The sequence below is a fragment of the Rana temporaria genome, chromosome 3, assembly GCF_905171775.1.
Source record: "Rana temporaria chromosome 3, aRanTem1.1, whole genome shotgun sequence".
In the NCBI taxonomy this organism is placed as follows: domain Eukaryota; kingdom Metazoa; phylum Chordata; class Amphibia; order Anura; family Ranidae; genus Rana; species Rana temporaria.
In genome coordinates, this window is record NC_053491.1 from 39,463,137 (window position 1) to 39,487,364 (window position 24,228).

A 24,228-nucleotide genomic window follows, 5' to 3' on the forward strand; every position below is an offset into this window, starting at 1 on the left:
ACTCCCAGAACAACAAAGCAGGAAAACTACTAGCCTCCCAACTCCGCCAACGCCAAATAAAGAATAAAATCCATAAACTAGCACACCACACCTCCGGTAAAGTAGTAATCAACCCTCAAGAAATAGCAGATACATTTGCACAATATTATGAGTCACTATACAATCTAAAAGAGGAGAGCAATACACCCCAACCTAACCTGGAAAATATAGCAAAATTCCTAGATAATATAAAACTACCCAATATTGACCCTATAGACTTAGAACAATTGAATAAACCAATATCACCTGAAGAAACCCTTAAAGTAATCAAAGAATTGCCCAAAAACAAAACACCAGGAGCTGACGGCCTATCAGCGGAATATTACATAGCCTTTAAAGAAACTCTAGTTCCATATCTAACTAACATGTTTAACCATCTAGCTAACTCTAAACCTTTTCCCAAAGAACTATTGGAAGCAATAATAATAACAATTCCGAAACAAGGCAAAGACCCCTCATCCCCTCTCAATTATAGACCAATTTCATTATTAAATTCTGACCTAAAAATTTATGCAAAAATCCTGGCCAACAGATTGATAAACATTACCCCCTACCTAATAGGACCAGACCAAGTAGGATTTACTAAGGGGAGACAAGCACCAGACAGCACTAGAAGAGTCCTTAACTTAATTGACCAAATTCACACTGATCGAACTCCCTCCGTACTTTTAGCATTAGATGCTGAAAAGGCATTCGACAGAATGCACTGGGCCTACATCTCCAAAACTCTAGCCAAATTCGGATTTCATGGATTTATCCATTCGGCAATTATGGCACTATATTCTCAACCTACGGCCAAAGTATTCACATCAGGTGTAATCTCTAAAACGTTCTCCCTTACTAACGGAACCAGACAGGGTTGCCCATTATCCCCATTAATTTTCTCACTAGCAATAGAACCACTTGCAGAGTATATACGATCAACCCCCGACATCAAAGGTATAACTATAGGACGATATGAACATAAAGTAGGGCTATTCGCAGACGATATTATACTCACATTATCTAACCATACTTCTTCCCTGCCAGAAGCTCACAAATTATTAGAAAGATTTGGTGAGGTGTCGTATTACAAAATAAATCAAAACAAGTGTTATGCTCTCCCTATGAACATCCCTATGATGCTAATTAATACTTTACGCAAAGAAAATAACTTCAACTGGGACAACTCCACAATAAGCTATCTGGGAATACAACTCTCCTACCCACCAACCAAAATATACGAAGTTAATTTTCCCAACCTTTTAGAAGTAGTCAACAAAGACCTACAAAATATACAAAAAACACAGCTTTCCTGGGTGGGGAAAATAGCCGCATTTAAAATGCAAACCCTCCCTAAAATATTATACTATTTTAGATGCTTACCCATCCCAATCCCTGCCAAATTTTTCATACAACTGAATACAAAACTTAAAAAATGCATATGGAATGGGAAAAAACCCAGAGTGGCATTCTCCATTTTAACAACCAGAAAATCTTTAGGAGGGATGAACCTACCTGACATCAAAAACTACTACTATGCAACCCTATTAGATCAGATGAGATATTGGTTCAACAATAGGGAAGATAAACTATGGCTAAACATAGAAAAACAAGTCACAAAAAGACATGATCTGTATGCCCTAGCAATAGCTTACGCTATACTTCCAAAGATTAACATTCCCAACTTACTTAGTATCAGATCCACATTAATAGCTTGGAAACATATACTTTCAAAAACTAAAAATATCCAAAATAAAATAAAATTGATGATACCGACAGGTGCACTCAACTATTGTAGAATACGTCTAATTGTAGATGAATGGGTTAAGGAAGGTTTTCATCTTTACGCAAATCTACCCTTACAATACAAAGAGATCACTCTAACCAAACTGAGGAAACACCCCAGACTAAAAGAGTTTAATCCGACTGACCCTGTAGAAATCCCCTTAATTATATGGCAATTTTTCACCCGCCAAAATCAACAAATGATAAAGGGAATATCTCTCTTTTACGATCTACTATCTACCCACCCATTTGACAACAAAAACGCACACATGATTAAGTGGGAGAAAGATTTAAAGCAAGAATTTACCTGGGACCAATGGAAAAAAGCAATCCATATAGCTAGCAAGTCATCAGCATGTATTGAACACTGGGACAATGCACAAAAAATAATAAATAGATGGTACCTGACCCCATATAAGTTAGCGAAAATCTATCCCTCAACGTCTAATGAGTGTTGGAGATGCAACGATCAGATAGGAAACCTTTTACACATATTATGGAGCTGTAAAAATCTACATAGCTTCTGGAATTCAATTACTTCCTTTATAGCAGATCTCACAGGCATCCTAAATAAACTAAACCCAGCCACAGCTTTACTAGGTATCAATCTGGATATCTATCCTAAAGAATATAGAACAATTGTATTCCACACACTAGTAGCAGCAAGACTCACTATAACCAGCCTGTGGAAATCCAAAGACGCACCCAACTTATCGACAGTTATAGCTAGAATCAATATTCAGGCCCAATACGAATTAATGCTGGCTTATAAAAATTATTCCATTACTACGTTCAGAAAGAAATGGTTAGCTTGGATCACCCATCCTAGAGCATCCAAATACTTAAAAGAGTGTAATATTTAATCTATTGTCAAGTTTGAAACACGTCAAAGTCAGATATATGCTTACCCCAGCTGTAAAGTATTATCCTGGACCTACTTTATTGATCTGTGTAGCAAGTTTTGTTAAGTTCATTTAATTTCTGTATATATGTGTATATATACATATATGTATATGTATATATATGCATACATTTTCTGTTTCTTTATGATTTTCTAGACACAAATAGTTAACTCAATTGGAGGCCTAGCCATGCCTACAGATTGAACCCGATAGGGGTAGGCTGGTACAGGCTACCAAGCACTGTATTGTTATAAGAACAATCTCATGAACCAAGGTAACTCGGTTGGTTACTAAGGATTAATGTGACAATTTTAATCTGTACTGTTAAGTAAATACTTTCAATAAAAATCTATTGTTTAAAAAAAAAAAAAAAAAAATTCATCCAGTTCAGCAGGTATCGTATTTGCCGGCGTATAAGACGACCCCCTAATTTTCCTGCAAAAATGTGGGTTTTGGGATATACTCGCCGTATAAGACGACCCACTTCCTACTAGTCTGTCTGAAAGCTGAGGGGTAGCCGGAACTACCACTGACAGAAACAGACTTTTTTCAAATCTCATTGTGCCATTACATTACATTACATGCCTCACTGTGCCATTACATTACATGCCTCACTGTGCCATTGCCTACCTCACTGTGCCATTACATTACATGCCTCACTGTGCCATTGCCTGCCTCACTGTGCCATTACATGCCTCACTGTGCCATTGCCTACCTCACTGTGCCATTACATTACATGCCTCACTGTGCCATTGCCTACCTCACTGTGCCATTACATTACATGCCTCACTGTGCCATTACATTACATGCCTCACTGTGCCATTGCCTACCTCATTGTGCCATTACATGCCTCACTGTGCCATTGCCTACCTCATTGTGCCATTGCATACCTCGACAATCTCCCAACCTTATCCTGTATGCAGAGTCAGACTGCGGGCGTCCATTATTCATAAGCCGCGCCTCCTCCTCGTGCTGTTCCGTGATAGGCGGAACACTCCTTTTCCCAGCAGAGCCTGTGTTCAGTGTTCCGCCTATCGCGGATGTCCTCTCGTCCGAGGCTGAGGATAAGAAGGCATCCGTGATAGGACGGAACACTGAACAGAGGCTCTGCTGGGAAAATGAGTGGTCCGCCTATCACGGAACAGCACGAGGAGGAGGTGCGACTTTTGAATAATGGACGCCCGCAGTCTGACTGAGACAGGTACTGGCGCATAAGACGACCCCCGAGTTTTGAGGCATTTTTTTTAAGTACAAAAGGTCGTCTTATACGCCGGACAATACGGTACTTGCTGAGATTCAATCCATGTATGGGCAGGCTGATTGTACCCAAGTCAACCCATCTGCATTTTTTTTTTTTATTGCATAAAAAAAAAAAATGACAACCTAAAAAATAAATAAATAATAATTTTACTTTCTATAAAACAATGCGCCGCTTTACCGCTGTTTAAGCAGCACTTTTCTCCCGCTAGCGGGGCACTTTTCACCCCAAAGAAGGAGTTTAAAACACCCTTGTTGTGGCGCTTCAGAATCGCTTTTCAGGCGATTTGGAAACGCTGCCCATTCATTGCAATGGGCAGGGGTGTTTCGGGAGTGCGGTATATGGCGCTCCCAAACCGCCCCAAAGATGCTGCTTGTGGAACTTTAACATCCCACAAGCGCACTGACCCAGTGTGATAGCACTCGGGTGGCATGAAAACGCCTGAAAACTGCCGCAGTGTGAAAGGGGTCTAAGAAAATGCCAGGAAACCCTAATAGAACAGCTTAACTTTTCTTTGGGATCAATCAGAGGCACTTTAAATTATGGCAGGTGTGACAGACTTCTGTTTAACATGAGTTTGAATGTGATTGCTAAATATGTCCTCAGTTAAGAGGGTGTGCACGCTTATGCATCCCCCCCCCCCCCCAAAAAAAGATTTCGGTTTGTTTTTCAATTGAGTTTATAGGTCACAAGTGGAAAAAGTTCTGAAATGATTTATCTTTGTCTCATTTTTTCACAGAGACCTGACATTTTAACAGGGGCGTGTAGACTTTTTATTTTTTATATCCACTATAAATAGGGGCCCAGATTCACGTAGGAGATACGATGGCGTATCTCCAGATACGCGTCGTATCTCTGAGTGTGAGCCATCGTATCTTGGTGCCTGATTTAAAGAATCAGATACGCCAGAATTTCTCTAAGATATGACCAGCGTAAGTCTCCTACGCCGTCGTATCTTAACTGCATATTTACGCTGGCCGCCAGGGGCGTGTACGCTGATTTACGCATAGAATATGTAAATCAGCTAGATACGCAAATTCACGAACGTACGCCCAGCCGTCGCAGTACAGATACGCCGTTTACGTTAGGCTTTTTCCGGCGTAAAGTTACCCCTGCTATATGAGGCGCAGTCAATGTTAAGTATGGACGTCGGGCCAGCGTTGAATTTTCTGTCGATTACATCATTTGCGCAAGTCGTTCGCGAATAGGGCTGTGCGTCATTTACGTTCACGTCGAAAGCATTGGCTTTTTGCGGGTTAATTTGGAGCATGCGCACTGGGATACTTTCACGGACGGCGCATGCGCCGTTCGTAAAAAGCGTCATTTACGTGGGGTCACAGTAGATTAGCATAAAACACGCCCACATGTTCCATATTTGAATTAGGCGGGCTTACGCCGGCCTATTTACGCTACGCCGCCGCAACTTTGCTTTGTGAATACTGCACTTGCCTGTCAAAGTTGTGGAGGCGTATCGTAAATAGGATACGTTATGCCCGCTCACAAATGCGCGCTCCCCACGAGAATCTGGGCCTATGTTTTTTTTTTTTATATATATATATATATATATATATATATATTCTTTTAAAGTGTATATATTTTTTTTTAAATTGCGTTTAAAAACCACTACTGCAAAAACCGTGTGACATAAAAAGCTGCAATGACTGCCATTTTATTCTCCACACGATCGCACATTCCAACAACAAAACCGTGGATTTTTTTCCGACGGATGTCGGCTCAAACTTGTCTTGCATACACACGGTCACACAAATGTTGTCGGAAATTGCAAACTTCAAGAAGGCGGTGACATACAAGCGTACGACGAGCCGAGAAAAATGAAGTTCAATAGCCAGTGCGGCTCTTCTGCTTGATTCCGAGCATGCGTGGAATTTTGTGCGTCGGAATCGGACACACGCTCGGAATTTCCAACAACAAATCTTGTTGGAAAATTTAAGAACCAGCTCTCAAATTTTTGTTGTCAGAAATTCCGACAGCAAATGTTCGATGGAGCATACAGACGGTCCGAATTTCCGGCAAAAAGCTCCCATCGAACATTTGTTGTCGGAAATTCCGACCGCGTGTACGCGTCATTAGATTAAATGTTTGGGGGTTATTTTTCTAGCAAAAAATGGTCAGCAAGAGGTTAACCACTTAAGGACCCCCTACCAACGATATACGTCGGCAGAATGGCACGGCTGGGATAATCACGTACCTGTACGTGTCTCTTTAAGACCAGCCGTGATAAGCCCAGCTCCTTGATCGCACCCGCAAACCCAATCGCCGCCGGTGTCCCGCGATCGGTCACAGGAGCTGAAGAACGAGTAGAGGTGAGTGTAAACACACCTTCCCCATTCTTCATTGTGGCAGTGTCGGTGATCGTCTGTTCCCTGATATAGGGAAAGACGATCACTGACGTCACACGTCCCGCCCCGCCCCCCTACAGTTAGAAACACATATGAGGTCACACTTAACCCCTACAGTGCCCCCTAGTGGTTAACTCCTAAACTGCAATTGTCATTTTCACAGTAAACAATGCATTTTTTATAGCACTTTTTGCTGTGAAAATGACAATGGTCCCAAAAATGTTTCAAAATTGTCTGATGTGTCTGCCATAATGTCACAGTCATGAAAAAAAACGCTGATCGCCGCCATTGGTAGTAAAAAAAAAATATTAATAAAAAGGCAATTAAACTATCCCCTATTTTGTAAACGCTATAAATTTTGCGCAAAGCAATCGATAAACGCTTATTGCATTTATTTTTTTTACCAAAAATGGGTAGAAGAATACGTATCGGCCTAAACTGAGGGAAAAAAACGTTTTTTTTATATATTTTTGGGGGATATTTATTTATAGCAAAAAGTAAAAAATATAGCATTTTTTTCAAAATTGTCGCTCTATTTTTGTTTATAGCGCAAAAAATAAAAAAAGGAGAGGTGATCAAATACCACCAAAAGAAAGCGCTATTTGTGGGGAAAAAAAGGACGCCAATTTTGTTTGGGAGCCACGTCGCACGACTGCGCAATTATCAGTTAAAGCGACGCAGTGCCGAATCGCAAAAAGGGGCAAGGTCCCTAACCTGCACAATGGTCCGGGTCTTCAGAGGTTAAGCAGCGATTTAGCTCCAAAATCAGGGAAATCAAGCCCTTTGGACAAGGCAAAGCCAATTTCAGAGGGGTAGACAATTTTCTTAACAAATGGAATACTGTGATGCTCTCAGACGACGCATTTACTTTTTAAAGTGGTCGTCAGATTTGCTTTTTAAGGGGAAAATGAAGCAACCAGAGCTCAATGCACAACTAATTATTGCACTGTATAGGGGATAATCCTCCGCTGAGGATTACATTGTGATCAGTTCATTTTTCGTTAGAATAATTCCCTTTTAAACTCTGAGCTCCAGCTAATTCATCTTCAGTGTATAGATGTGGAAGTGCTCGGGCCTTTTTCAATTCCGGAGTGTTTGTCCACCGCCATTGTGCTATATATTTGTGTAATTACATATAATCCACACCCTATTCACCGCCACAGGAGCTCCCCGCTGTACAGGAACCCGAATCTCAGGACACGGCGCCCAATCACCATGGAAATGGCCCCTGCAGTGACGTCAATGTTCCAGGCTGCTGGTTTTATCGCTTGCCACATAAAGTAAGTCTGAAAAATTCACTTTTTACACTTTGTTCCTAATAATATATTACTGGCTTTCACTCTGAACATTTTCTTATGTTGATGTGCTGAACACACAATACTTTGCATCGAGGGAATCTTTTAGAATGTGGGAACATTTTTATAAGAAGCTGTTCTCTGCTGCCTCTATAAATTATGGCACAGAGGTGGATGACGTATACATGGGCCGCTAGCAAGCAATTGTTCACCTAAATGTCAATAGCTGGTGAATAAATGTTATTATGGTTTGTGTTCTCCAGACAACCTCAGCGCTGTCCATTGCATGTAATAGACAGGACAGTGGCGGCCACTCATAAGGGGCGCAGGGCCCCTATAATCCATGTGCCCGGCCCCTTATATCCATGCAGGGTGCCGGACGCATTGATTTCAATTTTTTTTTTTTTGAAGCACATGATTAGAGCCTGAGGCTCTAATTGGCTTTAAAAAGGGTGGGCTCGGGACAGCAACGGCCTCCTCTGGGAGGCCGACCCCGGATCCAGCTCCAACACCACCACCTTGTCATCGTTTGTTCTTTACCGCATTAGTTTAAAAAAAAATGTCCACCATGCACATAGGTGTGCACAGCCTATTGCATTAGGGTGTGCACCCCAAAGCTCAAATGCACATGAACACCACCTACTGTCACATGGAGGAAGCTCTGATGGTGGGGGACAGTTGATTGGGAGCATATTATGCTACACTCTAAATACGAGTGTAGTGTGTTCCTATGGTTGAACCTAGTCTTTAACATAATGGGGGCATTTACACTGGTCACTGGCACCCCAAACCACCCACCTGGTGCCACTACTGGATAATACTATGCACATGGGGTGATTGGGGTTTGCCCAGGCACACCCAGCATACCCTGTGTGCACACCTATGACCATGCACCAAATAAAAAAAACAATTCAGAAAATTCCAAACAAAAAAAAAATGTTAAAAAAAAAAAAAAGTGCTTTGTGCAAAGCAATAAAGTCCCATCCACTGTGTCTTATGAATAAGACTAGGGATGAGCTGAACACCCATCCCCCCCCCCCCCCCCATTCGGTTCACAGCAGAACATGCGAACAGGCAAAAAATTGGTTCGAACACCGTTAAAGTTTGTGGGACACAAACATGAAAAATCTAAAGTGTTCATTTTAAAGGCTAATAGGCAAGTTATTGTCATAAAAAGTGTTTGGGGACCCGGGTCCTGCCCCAGGGGACATGTATCAATGCAAATTTTTTTTTTTAAATGGCCGTTTTTTTCGGGAGCAGTGATTTTAATAATGCTTAAAGTGAAACAATAAAAGTGAAATGTTTATTTAAAATTTTGCACCTGGCGGGTGTGTATAGTATGCATGTAAAGTAGCGCATGTTTCCCATGTTTATAACAATCCCTGCAAAAAATTAAATTTTTAAAGTAAAAAAAGTCATTTAAAACCACTTGCGACTATAATGAATTGTTGTCTCCCGGCAATACAGATAAAAGTCATTGAAAAAAACGGCATGAGTTCAGCCCCCTAATCCATTACCAGGCCGTTTGGGTCTGATATGAATATTAAGGGAAACCACTAACCAAAAAAAAAAAAAAATGTGTGGGGGTCCCCCCAAATTCCATTACCAGGCCCTTCAGGTCTGGTATGGATTTTTAGGGGGAACCCCGCGTCAAAAGAAAAAAATGGCGTGGGGTTCCCCCTAAAAATCCATACCAGACCCTTATCCGAGCACACAACCTGGCAGGCCACAGGAAGAGAGGGGGCTTCCAGATTCCGATAAGCCCCCTGCCCGCAGACCCCCACAACAATTATTGTATGGAACACGTAATATATTGCTGGTTTCTATTAGTTTTATTGCATTACACTAATAAGGTGAATATGAACAGAATTATTTTGTTTGGCACAAATAATTGTATTCACATTTGCGAACAATAAGTAGTAGCGCCTTACTTTACTTGTTTGTACATTTTGAAATGGGATGTGTATATTATTTAGTCTGTAGGAAAGCTATAGAGTCCACAAACTATGGTATAGATCTGAAAATGTATCAATCCTGATGTACTGACGGCCTATCTCATTTCTTGAGCCCGAAAATGCCAGGACAGTACAAATACCCCCAAAATGACACATTTTTAGTAAGTAGACTTTTTTGAAGTTGTATCTTTTTCTCAAACGTTTTTGGAAAATGTCACCAGAGCAGTATGGCGTCATCATATAACTGGTGTGGTGGTGATCAGGGACACTAACTGGTGACCATATATAAGCAAAATAATAATAAAAATAATATAATTTTTTTCAATTATTTTAATATTTTTTTATTACATGTTTTCTTTTTCTAATACATACAGTGAGTGACCAGAGCAATAACGTGTTCCCATAGTAACACTGTACCACTCCTAGGGATTTATTTTTATTTTTATTTTTTATGATTGCTTATAACTGTGTGAATTTTACACTCATACGCAACCGTTTTGTTCTGAATGAAAACTATTCAGTGTTTACTATTGTGATTAGCTGTGATTGTCCACAACTAATCACATGTACAGATGGGCTGTGATTGGCCCAGTTTGTACCATGTGATCACTGTGACCTATCACAGAGCCCATCACATTAGTACACAATGAATCAAAGCTTTGTGTACAATTGTCATGTGATCGTTTGACCACAGCGATCACATGGTACCGGCAGCGGGTTGATACAGTGATCTGTCATCTGCTGTGTCCAGAATTTCTACTAGTATTGCATCAGATTCTGTCCTGTAATTGTATTTCTCGTAGTGGCTGAATTGGTGCTGGATTCTACAGATAGTAAACACAATTAATGTAATTCCTCACGGATTAATGTATTGTAGGATGGCATTGCCAACAATGTGGGTAGCCCATTTGCAAAGGATTTTCTCCCGAAAATGGAAGATGGCACTTTACAAGCCAGTACTGGAGGCACCAGTGCCACACGTGCCCTGGAAATAAATAAAATGATATCTTTCTGGAGGAACGCTCAAAAACGCATCAGGTAGGAGTTTGCCGATTCTGGAAGGGCACTAAATGGTGACGGACCCTAAAACAAATGGGGATCTCCTAGGCCCCCGTGCACACTGGGCTGACCAGCTGCAGTGCATCCTTCCTGGTGCTTCACTGCGCCCAGGACAGTCGGGTGCACCGTCCAGCTTGGCTGCAGGTATCCTGTCAAAGTCTATGGCAGGCTGCAGCTGTATGGGGCTGAACACCATACCGAGTGATGGCACGTTCAGAGCCTTATCTGTTCAGGGATGGGGTTCTGGAACATTTCAGGGAGTATGTTTTTTAGCATATGATACTGCAATATGCCTGAACCAGGAAAAACACTCCACTCACCACTATGCACTAGCTCATGGGTGCTCAACCTGTGATCCTCCTGCTGTTGCAGAACTACAAGTCCCATCATGCCTCTGTCTTTGGGAGTTATACTTGTAACTGTCAACCTTGTGATGGCTCATAGGATTTGTAGTACTTGGATTGCGGGTAACGCGGTTAACGAGCGTTTCACAATACGTTTTTTGTTTTTTTAAATCCTGACTCAGTTTGCGAAACAGGCAGGATTCAAGCCTCTGTGGTGTGCAGTACCGCATTTGGCCGGAGGTGCGGGCGCGTCGGCATAGGTGTGCGCAGTCTAATACATTAGGTTGTGCACCCTTGAGCTCAAACACACATGCATGTGTGTGTGTATCTACATACAGGTGGTTCTCAAAAAATTAGCATATTGTGATAAAGTTCATTATTTTCTGTAATGTACTGATAAACATTAGACTTTCATATATTTTAGATTCATTACACACAACTGAAGTAGTTCAAGCCTTTTATTGTTTTAATATTGATGATTTTGGCATACAGCTCATGAAAACCCAAAATTCCTATCTCAAAAAATTAGCATATTTCATCCGACCAATAAAAGAAAAGTGTTTTTAATTAAAAAAAAGTCAACCTTCAAATAATTATGTTCAGTTATGCACTCAATACTTGGTCGGGAATCCTTTTGCAGAAATGACTGCTTCAATGCGGCGTGGCATGGAGGCAATCAGCCTGTGGCACTGCTGAAGTGTTATGGAGGCCCAGGATGCTTCGGTAGCGGCCTTAAGCTCATCCAGAGTGTTGGGTCTTGCGTCTCTCAACTTTCTCTTCCCAATATCCCACAGATTCTCTATGGGGTTCAGGTCAGAAGAGTTGGCAGGCACAGTAATACCATGGTCAGTAAACCATTTACCAGTGGTTTTGGCACTGTGAGCAGGTGCCAGGTCGTGCTGAAAAATGAAATCTTCATCTCCATAAAGCTTTTCAGCAGATGGAAGCATGAAGTGTTCCAAAATCTCCTGATAGCTAGCTGCATTCACCCTGCCCTTGATAAAACACAGTGGACCAACACCAGCAGCTGACATGGCACCCCAGACCATCACTGACTGTGGGTACTTGACACTGGACTTCAGGCATTTTGGCATTTCCCTCTCCCCAGTCTTCCTCCAGACTCTGGCACCTAGATTACCGAATGACATGCAAAATTTGCTTTCATCCGAAAAAAGTACTTTGGACCACTGAGCAACAGTCCAGTGTTGCTTCTCTGTAGCCCAGGTCAGGCGCTTCTGCCGCTGTTTCTGGTTCAAAAGTGGCTTGACCTGGGGAATGCGGCACCTGTAGCCCATTTCCTGAACACGCCTGTACACGGTGGCTCTGGATGTTTCTACTCCAGACTCAGTCCACTGCTTCCGCAGGTCCCCCAAGGTCTGGAATCGGTCCTTCTCCTCAATCTTCCTTAGGGTCCGGTCACCTCTTCTCGTTGTGCAGCGTTTTCTGCCACACTTTTTCCTTCCCACAGACTTCCCACAGAGGTGCCTTGATACAGCACTCTGGGAACAGCCTATTCGTTCAGAAATTTCTTTCTGTGTCTTACCCTCTTGCTTGAGGGTGTCAATGATGGCCTTCTGGACAGCAGTCAGGTCGACAGTCTTACCCATGATTGCGGTTTGGAGTAATGAACCAGGCTGGGAGTTTTTAAAAGCCTCAGGAATCTTTTGCAGGTGTTTAGAGTTAATTAGTTGATTCAGATGATTAGGTTAAGAGCTCGTTTAGAGAACCTTTTCATGATATGCTAATTTTTTGAGATAGGAATGTTGGGTTTTCATGAGCTGTATGCCAAAATCATCAATATTAAAACAATAAAAGGCTTGAACTACTTCAGTTGTGTGTAATGAATCTAAAATATATGAAAGTCTAATGTTTATCAGTACATTACAGAAAATAATGAACTTTATCACAATATGCTAATTTTTTGAGAATGACCTGTATATATGACCCCGACACATTGATCAACCTGCTGGCACAGTGAAAGAGAAGAGCGTAAACACGTCTCTTATGGCAGAACTGGTAAGAGGGAGATCTTTCCCATGTTCCTGTTGCTATACAGAGCAATAACACTAATGCACATGGGGTGCACCCCTGTGCGCACGCCTATGGGAGTCGGAGCCGCCCGGAAATACTCCGTTCCCAAGCCTTACCAAGGCTTTCCGAGTTCAGCCGAGCTGTTCCCAAGTATTTTCCCCCAACTCTGGCCACATGCGGTATTGCATGCCATAGAAGTCAATGCGGACCAAATTATTTTAGTTTCCATTGACTTCTATGGGGAAACTCGCTTTGATATGTGAGTACTTTGGATTACAAGCATTCTCCTGGAACGGATTATCCTCGTTATCCAAGGTTCCACTGTATGTGTTTTGTCTACGTATTATCTGCTCTTATATTGCAAGAAAGGTTAGGTCTTGTTTGATAATGCATATTGGTATTGCAAGATCCTTCTTTTTTTAGACTGGGTTCACACCTAAGACGGATCCATCTCACGGCAGGGGTCCGGTGCGTCCAGGGTCACCATTTCGGGTCCCATTTTAGCCCAAATTTTGGGCTGAATTTGAAAATGAAACAGACCAAAAGACACACAGCCTTTTTTCTGCAAAACCCACCGGACTCGCTGCGGAGATATGTGAACCGGCTCCATAGAGAGCCGATCAAAATCTCCTGCTATTGCGAATTGGATGCGATGAATCCGCATCCAATTTGAAATTATTGGGCGTAACGGCAAAATTCTAATTTAAGTTACACTGCCTTAAAATTTCTACCTAAGTGCCCGATCCACAAAGCACTTACCTTGAAATTTCTGGCCGTGTAACTTAAATTCCGCCGGCGCAAGGCGTTCCTCATTTCATGGGGGCGATTCCCATTTAAATGAGGCGCGCTCCCGTACTGCGCATGCTCGTGACGTCATTTTCCCGACGTGCATAGCGCGAAATTACGTTACGTCGGGCTTTGTGGATTGCGACGGGTCAATAAAGTTGCGTCGAAAAAAAAAAAAGATACGGCACGAAAAAAAAAAAATCAAATTAAAAAAAAAAACGCGGCGCTAGACAGAAGGGTCTGCTTTTACATGGTGTACTAACTTTACACCTTGTAAAAGCAGCCCTAATTTTGCGTATGCAACTTAATACTTACGGAGAAAAAACGAAGCTGAAAAGCTTCGTGGATCTACGTAAGTCCTAATTTGCATACCCGAGGCGGCATTTCGACACGAAATGCCCCCAGCGGCGGATGCGGTACTGCATCCTAAGATCCGGCAGTGTAAGTCTCTTACACATGCCGGATCTTCGTCCTAACTATGGAAAACTGATTCTGTGGATAAGTTCCATAGTTAGGAACAGGGATACGACGGCGTAACAGCAGTTACTCTGTCGTATCTCTTTTGTGGATTTGGCCCATTATTATTATTATACACGATTTATGTTGCGCCAACAGTTTACGCAGCGCTTTACAATGTAGAGGGGGGACAGCACAATTAGTTTGAACCCAGCCTTAAATAAAACACTGTGCAGATTTTTATCTTCATTATTGGCTTGTATATAATGCTTTCTGTCTATTGCAGTTCCCAGAAGGTGGTGTGGTTGAAAAAAGGAGAATTGCCCCGAGCAGTCACTAGGTATTGTGCACTTGTGTTAAGTCCAAGTATTTCCTTCCTCTTCTCATTAGTGAGCTTTATAGAGATGCGGAGACTGTGAGCATTTGTTGAGACTTTGCATCAGTCCCAAGTCAGATGACTGGCCTCAGATGAAACAAATCTTCCTACATAAGTTGTACCTGTTTATCTGCAGTTTTCTCTTCTCTACAGCCAAAGTCCAGAATTTATAAAGCTTGCCTGAGATATAGAGCTGCACGATTCTGGAAAAAAATGAGAATCGTGATTTTTATGCTTAGAATAAAGATCACAAATCTCAGTATAACATCATCTTTTACATTATACAAAAAAAATAGGCAAAATTTTATGTTTATTTATTTTTTTCCTATTAATTGAAGTGAATTTTTTCCCAAAAAGTTGCGTTTGAAAGACCGCTGTGCAAATACAGTGTGACGTAAAATATTGCAACGATCACCCTGTTATTCTCTAGGGTCTCTGCTAAAAAATATAAATCTAACGTTTGGGAGTTCTACGTCATTTTCTTGGGAAAAATCCAGATTTTTAACTTGTAAGCAACAAGTGTTAGAAAAAGGCTTGGGGCCAGATCCACGTAGATCGGCGTAATTTTAAGCAAGCGTAGCGTATCGTAGTTACGCTACGCCGCCGCTACTTTGAGAGGCAAGTGTGTATTCTCAAAGCACTTGCGTCTAAAGTTACGGCGGCGTAGCATAACTGTGTCGGCGTAAGGGCGCGCAATTCAAATAGATAAGATGTGGGCGTGTTTTATGTTAATGCTACTTGACCCCACGTAAATGTTGTTTTTTTTTTAACGGTGCATGCGCCGTCCGTGGGGGTATCCCAGTGCGCATGCTCGAAATCACGTCGCAAATAGTCAGTGCTTTCGACGTGAACGTAATTTACGCAAAGCCCTATTCGCAAACGTTTTACGCAAACGACGGAAAATTCGACGCTGGCCCGACGTCCACACTTAACATTACGTACACCTCATAGAGGCAGGGGTAACGTTACGCCGAAAAAAGCCTTACGGAAACGACGTAAAAAAATGCGTCGGGCGGACATACGTTTGAGGATTGGCGTATCTAGCTAATTTGCATACTCTACACGGAAATCAACGGAAGCGCCACCTAGCAGCCAGCGTAAATATGCACCTAAGATCCGACGGCGTACTAACACGTATGTCAGTTGGATTCAGGCGTATCTTGTTTTGTGGATACAAAACAAAGATACGCCGGAGCATCCTAGAGCATCCTACACGGCGTTTCAATAGATACGCCATCGTAACTTCTTTGTGGATCTGGCCCTAGGTCTTTAAGTGGTTATACTGACCTCATTTACAGACCAAAGTTCATCCCCTTGATCTAAAAGAACCAAATGATACATTGTTTATAGTTATCTCGCAATGTTGATAAACATTTGCCGGAGGTTCCTTTTTTTTGGACAGCTGTGAGTGAGCAAAGAACGGCTTTGTACGGTTTACATAGAATCGTAAAAATGGCGGATTAAGATTGTGAGGGGGGTTGAATCGAGATTGTTATTTTTCATTTTTATTTTTTTAACGATTAATCGTGCAGCTCTACTGAGATGTCAGAAAAAAGGGGGCAGAGAACTTAAAGCGGAGCTCCAGTCGTTTTTGTGTTAATTAAAAGTCAGCAGCTACAAAAAATGTAGCTGTTGACTTTTAAGAAAACACACACTCCTCTCCATGGCGCCGGCATTACAACTGTGGTTACCTGACTGTGACAGCTTGCGGCGTCACAGCCGACTGCGCATGCGCAAGTTGCACTGTGCCTCCTGAATGGTTGGGCAATATTTTGGGACCTGTGACATGTCCCAGAAGATTGCAGGGAGGGAGGGGGAGAGAAGAACTTAGGCGGTGCAAGTGGGAGCGGGTACCTGTCAAATCTGGTTACTGCCCCCCCCCGAAAAAAAATGACATGCCAACTGTGGCATAGGAGGTGGGGAGGAGTGTTTTAAAGTGGAACTTTCCCTTTTGGGTGGAGCTCCACTTTAAATTATACTCTACAGAACTCAGTGGGGAGAGCTCTATGAGCTGATTGGAGGGAAGGTACACAACTCCCTTTACACAGCACACAAGAACAGAGCTGAGGCTGTCAATCACAGGATGTGTGCTGGAAGTCCCTCCCCCTCACCTTTTTCCTCTTACTGTCAGGAAACTGTGTCAGAAGTGACTCATGCTGATAGCAGAGGAATGGGACAGCAGACAGAAATGGCACTTTGTGCTCTGGATTGAGACAAGTACACACTGCAGAGGGATTTGCTTTGTTCATATTTCATGTCTGAGGTTTACAACCACTTTAATTTTAGCTGTTTTTTTTTCACATTACAAAAGCATTTGTAAAACAACTACCAGCAAGCGTGTGATGTACTTCACCATAAAATGTTTCATTTATTTTAGGAGCCTGGATTTTGATGAAGAACATAAGCATGGTGCTATACTTCCTCAGGTGGTCACAGCTGGAACCATCACAAGAAGAGCAGTAGAGCCAACGTGGCTGACTGCCAGCAATGCCCGTGTAGGTTACTGATTATCATTTTTGAATTTAGGAATATCCTGAGAGCAAGTGTTACGGCTTACACACACACACATATATAGGTGTTACCATTCGCCCCCCTAAGCCCCGTACACACGGGCAGAATGTCCGGAGACATTTGCCGGTTAAAAAAAAAACTGGCGACATTCTGCCCGTGTGTGTATGTTGGTCTGTCCGATAGAAACCCGCTGTCCGGCCGGCTTCTGTCTGACGAGCATGCTGGAAAACCAGCAGCCAACCGATTCAAAATCAGCGCTCTCAGCAAATGACTGGAGTGTTCTGGCGGACAGGGAGGGGGGTGGGGGGCATCCCCCTGTCAGAACACAACAGCTCAGCAGGGGAGATCACTAGACTAATCTCGCATGGTTAGTACAGCGGCTCCGGACCGGAGCTGTCAGTTTATTTTTTATTTTGTCCAACTCGCCGGATGGCATGAAAAAAAACCTGTAGTGTGTACCCAGCCACAAACCATGCTATTATTAACATTGTACAAACTCTTGGCCCGCGTCACTTCCGGTTTTGAAATGCCACGATTGTAGCACTCGGCGCTGCCCACTGACTCCTGGGAAATGATGACAAACATCTCCCAGGAGCAGTAGCGAGATCAGGAGCCGAGGGAAATTGCGTCAGGTGCCGCGGAGAGGAAGGGACCACATAGCAACAGGCATAAAAATGTAAGTAAGTAAAAAAAAAAAAAATGTTTCCGAATGTCGTTGGTTACAGGGTTGTCTTAATGAGAGGGCACACCTGGGCGCTGCCCAGGGGCCCCAGCTGCATGGGGGCCCCTGTTTTTTCCCCAAAGCAGCTGGTCCTTGAGCCCACGCTGCACCGAAATTGGGGGCCTCATGATGGCACTGAGAGTGATGGATACACAGGGGAGGCAGTCTGCCTCCTACCTACTTGATGTCTGTTTACCTGCACTGTCATCAATGAAGGGGCCCCAGAGCATTATTTTGCCCAGGGGCCCATGATGCTATTAAGACGGCCCTGGTTAATTATGTTTATTGCTGCTGAATAACGTAAAGTTAATCTTATGGGTGGAACTCGGCTTTAAGCTGCCCATATACACTGATCGAAATTCAGGCCAGTTCTACCAGTGTGGGCAGAACCTCTAGAAATCTGTAGTTGTTGTATTTACTGTGTCCATACTATGGACGTATTTTTATGTTACTTGATAAGCATAACCCAACCATAAGGTGAGGTTGAATAGTGTTTGACTTCCAGTACAATCCCATTAACCCAAAAGGAAGCAAAGCATTGATCGAAATTTTATTTATTTTTTTCATTTGACAAAAAAAAAAAAGTTACCATTTGATCAGAGTACTATCCTCTACATTCTACACGTTACTATCTCACTTATCTGTAGTTGCCCCAATCTGGAGGCAGCCCGGAAAACCTATTTGATATTTTAGCAACATATAAGTGTGTAGAAGTGATATACTTAGGCCATTTTTATGCGTATAGTTTTTTTTATCTAAGATCAAAATATTTCCTTAGAAAATTGTAACATTGCTGTGTTTTGTTTCTGTAGTCTGTTGTGTTTGTTTTTGGTGATCGATATCTGTCCTTGCAGGCAGATCGCATTGGAAGTGAACTGAAGGCTATGATTCAGGCCCCGCCAGGATATCACATCGTTGGAGCAGATGTGGATTCCCAGGAGCTCTGGATAGCGGCTATTCTTGGAGAGGCTCACTTTGCTGGAATTCATGGTATTGTGCATTTAAATGTATTTTTTCCTGCTATATATAAATTGTTGCTACAATGGTGTATGGGAGGAAAGGGGTGATGAAATAATACGTACTTAACCGGTTCCCAACCGTCTCCTGTACATATACGTCGGCAGAATAATATATCCGTTTTTTTTAAGTCCCACCGTGCGGGCGTGCGCGCCCCTGCTGCGAGCTCCGTGATCGTGCCCACCGGGCCTGCTGACTCGATGTCCGCCGGTGTCCCGCGATCGGGTCACAGAGCTGCAGAATGGGCAGAGGCAAGTGTAAACATGTATCTCCCCGTTCTGCCTAGTGACACTGTCACTGATTGTCTGTTCCCTCTCATCGGGAGCAGCGATCAGTGACGTGGCACTCGTGGCCACGCCCCCTAACCGTTAGAATCACTCCCTAGGACACGATTAACCTCTTCAGCGCCCCTACAGGTTAACCCCTTCACTGCCAGTGTCATTTTTACAGTAATCTGCATTTTTATAGCACCGATCGCTGTAAAATTGCAAATGGTCCCAAAATGGTGTCCGTCATAATGTTGCAGTCACGATAAAAATCTCTGATCGCCGCCATTACTAGTAAAAAAAAAATATATATATATTAATAAAAATGCCATAAAACTATCCCCTATTTTGTAGACGCTATAACTTTTGCGCAAACCAATCAATAAACGCTTATTGCGTTTTTTTTTTTTTACCAAAAATATGTAGAAGAATATGGCCTAAACTGAGGAAAAAATTATTTTTTTTATGTATTTTTTGGAGATATTTATTATAGTAAAAAATATTGAAATACCACCAAAAGAAAGCTCTATTTGTGGGGAAAAAAAGGACGTCAATTTTGTTTGGGAGTCACGTTGCATGACCGCGCAATTGTCAGTTAAAGTGACGCAGTGCCGAATCGCAAAAAAGTCCTCCAGTCTCCCCCAAAGTGTGCGATGCTTGGACAATTTGCATGATTGGGTGCAGGAGATTGTCTTCCAGGGCTAAAAAATGGAGTTTTGCTTTGTGTCACCCCCTTGGTTTCTCACCTCCAACCTTCCTGGGCCTTTAAGCTTTTACAAACTGAAAGCTGTATGGGGGGGAAAAAACTGTAAATATTGTCCACTGGCCACCTGAGTTTCAAAGTGGAGCATGATAGGGCCTGGCATTTTATAGCTTAAAGTAGTTGTAAACCCACTATTTTGACTTTTACCTACAGGTAAGCCTATAATAAGGCTTACCTGTAGGTAAGGAGAATATCTCCTAAACCTGCACGGTTTAGGAGATATTCCCCTCGCAATGCGGGCGGCGCATGCGCAGGGGGGAATCCACGGCGAAAGGACCGGCATCCGCCGGACCCTGACGATTTTAAATCTCCCGCGCGCACGCGCGGGAGTGACGTCATCGCCGCTCCAGCCAATCACAGCACTGGAGCGGCGATACCCGGAAGACACGCCGGAGCAAGATGACATCCTGCTCGGCGTGGACCAGGTAAGTGGTGGTCACCTCGTTCCGAGGTAAGTATTTCATAATCGGCTAGTATGCGGTGCATACTAGCCGACTATGCCGTTTGCCTTGCAGGTTTTAAAAAAAAAAAAAAAAAGTTTATGCGGTTTACAACCGGTTTAAATTTTTTGCAGAACTGACTGAAGAGCCGCATTTAATGACTTGGTAATATAACAGGATTGCATGACGCAGCTGCAAATGTGAACGTTAAGTGCTGCAAACACTGTCAACGTGCCTACAATAAAATGTAATTGTTGATAATCCCACAAGATAAAGCATGGATTGTAAAGCAGACGAGTCTGTAACAATACTGGATTCAGAATTGTCTTTATGGTCTAAACATCATTGTGTGTTGCTTCTATACTTGTTTTCTATTGAGCATTATAGTAATGGTTTGGGGGTTTTCAGGTTGCACTGCCTTTGGATGGATGACTTTACAAGGTAAAAAGAGCAGCGGCACCGATCTGCACAGCAAGACGGCATCTACTGTGGGAATAAGTCGAGAACATGCCAAGGTCTTCAATTATGGGCGTATTTATGGCGCTGGGCAGCCCTTTGCTGAACGTCTGCTGATGCAGTTCAATCATAGACTCACTCAGGAAGAGGCCGTGGGGAAAGCCAAACACATGTATGCAGCAACCAAGGGAGTCAGGAGGTGAGTGGCACAAAATAGTTTGTATTAGGGCTGTGGAAATTAACTATTAATTCCTCGATTAATCGTTAATTATTTTGATCGATCAAAATTCTTTGGATCGGTACTCGCCTCTCCGCCGGCTTCCGGGTCTTCAGGGAATTCCATCGGAGATCCGGTGACGGCACGGACATCGGCGGGGCTTGCCGTGTCCACCTGAAGGGCTCCTTTGCTGTGCCTTCATATCTGCATGCCGGCGGGACCTTCCTATCTGCCACACGCAAGGGCTGTTACACTTCCCTCTATCAACCTGGGATTCTACAGCCATCCACTGGGAGTTGTGATAGTTCCCTTCATGGGACATCTACATGCCGACGGACTGATGTTAACCCCTCCTCATCTGGATTCAGCAGTGGTATCGTTGTACACATTTTTATACCAGTATCATACTTGGCTACATGTTTTTATGACTGCTTTTGCTAACGTTTGGTATTACTCGCACCATTTTTACAGTTTATGTAGCTACATCGATTTTATCTCCAGTGCAATATTTATTTTGTTACCTACTTGAAGACTATAAAAGTTTTAATGCTATTCCCATTGAGCGCTGCCTTTGTGTGTTTTTGTATCCTGCTATCCATGTTTCCAGTGGTTGGTAGCTGCACTGGGAATCAGCCTGCAAGGAGATCAGCTAAAAGTAGTTGGATCTGTATGCTTTGTTATAATTTATCAAAATAAGTCGATAAATCGATTAATCGAACACGAAAATTGTAATCAGTAACAGCCCTAGTTTGTATACATATGCTGCTATAAAGCTGGAATTGTGCAAAAAAGCTGTAAACACAACCATTGCACAATAGTTGGCAGGTAATTTCAAAAAATTGTATATCCACTTGTCGTCAAATCATGAATCTGGTATGTCATTGTGCTTCAAGTGATTGTAACGGGGCGAGGCAACTACAGGCATCACCCCAGGACCCGATACCCATTTTTTAGAGCAGACGGTCAGATCTCTTGTACAGTATATGAGGCAGTAACATCTGAACTATAGTAATCACTTTACGTAACTTCAAAGAACATGAGCTATGACAAATCTGGAAGCACAATAGACATCCGGTCCGGCCAGTAATTAACACTGGGTCCCATGAACTCTGGATACCTTATAAATACTGCCGATATGATCAGTCTGTCTGTGTGTGGGTTACTTACTGTCTTGTTTTCTTCCAGCGGCTCTTATGAGGTATTCCTATAATCCGTAGTCCTAGATAAAGGTAGCCAAAAGGTTTCACAGCCAGTTCATTCAGTAGACCGGTGCAGTGGAAATCCTCGCAGGCAGGCCCGGACTGGCCATAGGGCACACCGGGCATATGCCCGGTCGGCCGCAGCTGCCAGGGCCACATGTCAATTTCGGGTCTGACTGACTTCATGTGCAGCTGCTAGAGCCGGCCCTGCTCACCCGCTGCCGGCCTCTCTTCGGCCGGCTCCGCGGGGAGGGCCGCATCCATGTTCTTCTGGCCGGGGTCCCCAGTCCCCCCCCGCCAGAAGCCAAAGCATCTAGGCTGCTCCGTGGGTGGGGGCCGCTCAGCCGGCATCAACACGGCCAGCTCCGCGGCCGTCGGACTGATTATTCAGCTCAAGGGGGGCGGAAATGAAGGGGTCAGGTGACCATGAAGGGGGAGGAGCTGCCTGGAGGAATCCCCTTCTGCCTGTCGCAAAGGTGTATCTGCAGCCACTGGCACCAGGGCCTAGAGAAGATTGCTAAAAAGTAAGTAACGCCAGCCAGCCTGCCTGTTTGCAAAAAATTATGGTTTACACCTGCATTTACACAGCATGATAAGAGCATGCTTTGGTCTGGTCAGTGGTCTCTTTTACACAGTAAAAAAGAGTGATGCTGAACTCAGGTAGTTTAGCAGCATGCGCCGTTAAAAAAAAAAACATAAAATACGCGGGATCAAAGCAAATTTAAATAAAACACGCCCCCAACATCCCCATTTGAATTAAGCGGGTTACGCCGCCGTAACTTAGGGCGCAAGTTCTTTCTGAATACGGAACTTGCCCAAAGTTACAGCGGCGTAACGTATCGGAGATACGTTACGCCGGCCAGATAGATACGCTCAGGTATCTGAATCCGGTCCTTGATGTTTAATAAACTTGAGGAGGTAGCCTTTTGGGTGTATACAATTAAAGTGATAACCGATAAAGGCTTTTAAAATGGCACCTATGGATAGTAAAATTTACGTAGTTTGTAGCCGTTACACAGGCTTGTGCAATTTGAAAGCGTGACATGTTTGGTATCTACTTACTTGGCGTAACATCATCTTTTATATTTTACAAAAGAAATGAGTTATGTACTGTGTTTCTTTTTGCATTAAAATTCAAAAAAGCGTTTTTTCCCAAAAATTGCGTTTGAAAAACCACTGTTCAAATACCCTGTGCCATAAAAAGTTGCAGAACCCACCAATTTATTCTCTAGGGGCCTCTGCATTAAATAATGTACAGTATATAATGTTTGGGGATTTTAAGTAATTTTCTAGCCCAAAAATAAAATGATTGTTTTGGACTATAAAATGTTTGTGGTTTTGCAGGTACATCTTGTCTGAAGATGCAGAATGGCTGGTAGAAAAGCTTGGGATCTTAGTTGAGCGAGGAGAAGAGGATTCTGTGAGCTTAGACGATGTGCGGAAGATCCAAAAACAAGCATTAATGAAGTAATGTACCCCTGTAATCTAATATCTTGTATCAAAATCCTACTTAAAGGGGTTGTAAAGGAAAAATAATTTTTCATAATAAGCATCCTTTACCTGCAGACATTCCTCTTTTCACTTCCTCATTGTTCGTTTTTGCTGAGAAGTTGCTCTATTTCTTCTCTGTTCTGTTCACTTCCTGCTTGTCTGATTGTTACTGACCACCGTGAAGGGAGGCTTTACTGTGGTGGTCAGTGATGTGACGTGCTCCTGGGAACTACATCTGTGCGCAGGGAGGTGTGAATTACTGGGCGTGCCGCAATGCATACTGGGAAATGTAGTTCTTATATGAACGAGGGCCGCAAACCAGGAAGTGAATGAGAGAACAGAAACTAGAACGCCGGAGGTGATATAGATGAAGGAATTTAATAGGTATTTACTCGTTTTTTTTAACAGAATCATTACACTATTCTGTCTGTCTACCTTGCAGACATTAATGTTAGGCAAAACAAAATTCCTTTAAGCTGCTTATGTAATCTTTCCAGTGCTATTAATGAATCCTAAAAA

The 24,228-nt window shown here is 42.9% G+C and overlaps 1 protein-coding gene across 1 annotated transcript in view; it reads left to right on the top strand.

The window, feature by feature from the left end:
- Window positions 1–24,228, top strand: part of POLG (DNA polymerase gamma, catalytic subunit) — a 91,886-nt gene that overhangs the window by 49,315 nt on the left and 18,343 nt on the right. The window contains exons 13-19 of the mRNA XM_040342413.1: window positions 7,490–7,606; window positions 10,454–10,614; window positions 14,539–14,592; window positions 17,006–17,123; window positions 18,715–18,850; window positions 20,755–21,001; window positions 23,563–23,685. Coding sequence (XP_040198347.1) covers window positions 7,490–7,606; window positions 10,454–10,614; window positions 14,539–14,592; window positions 17,006–17,123; window positions 18,715–18,850; window positions 20,755–21,001; window positions 23,563–23,685 — 956 coding nt within the window. The remainder of the gene's footprint in view (window positions 1–7,489; window positions 7,607–10,453; window positions 10,615–14,538; window positions 14,593–17,005; window positions 17,124–18,714; window positions 18,851–20,754; window positions 21,002–23,562; window positions 23,686–24,228) is intronic.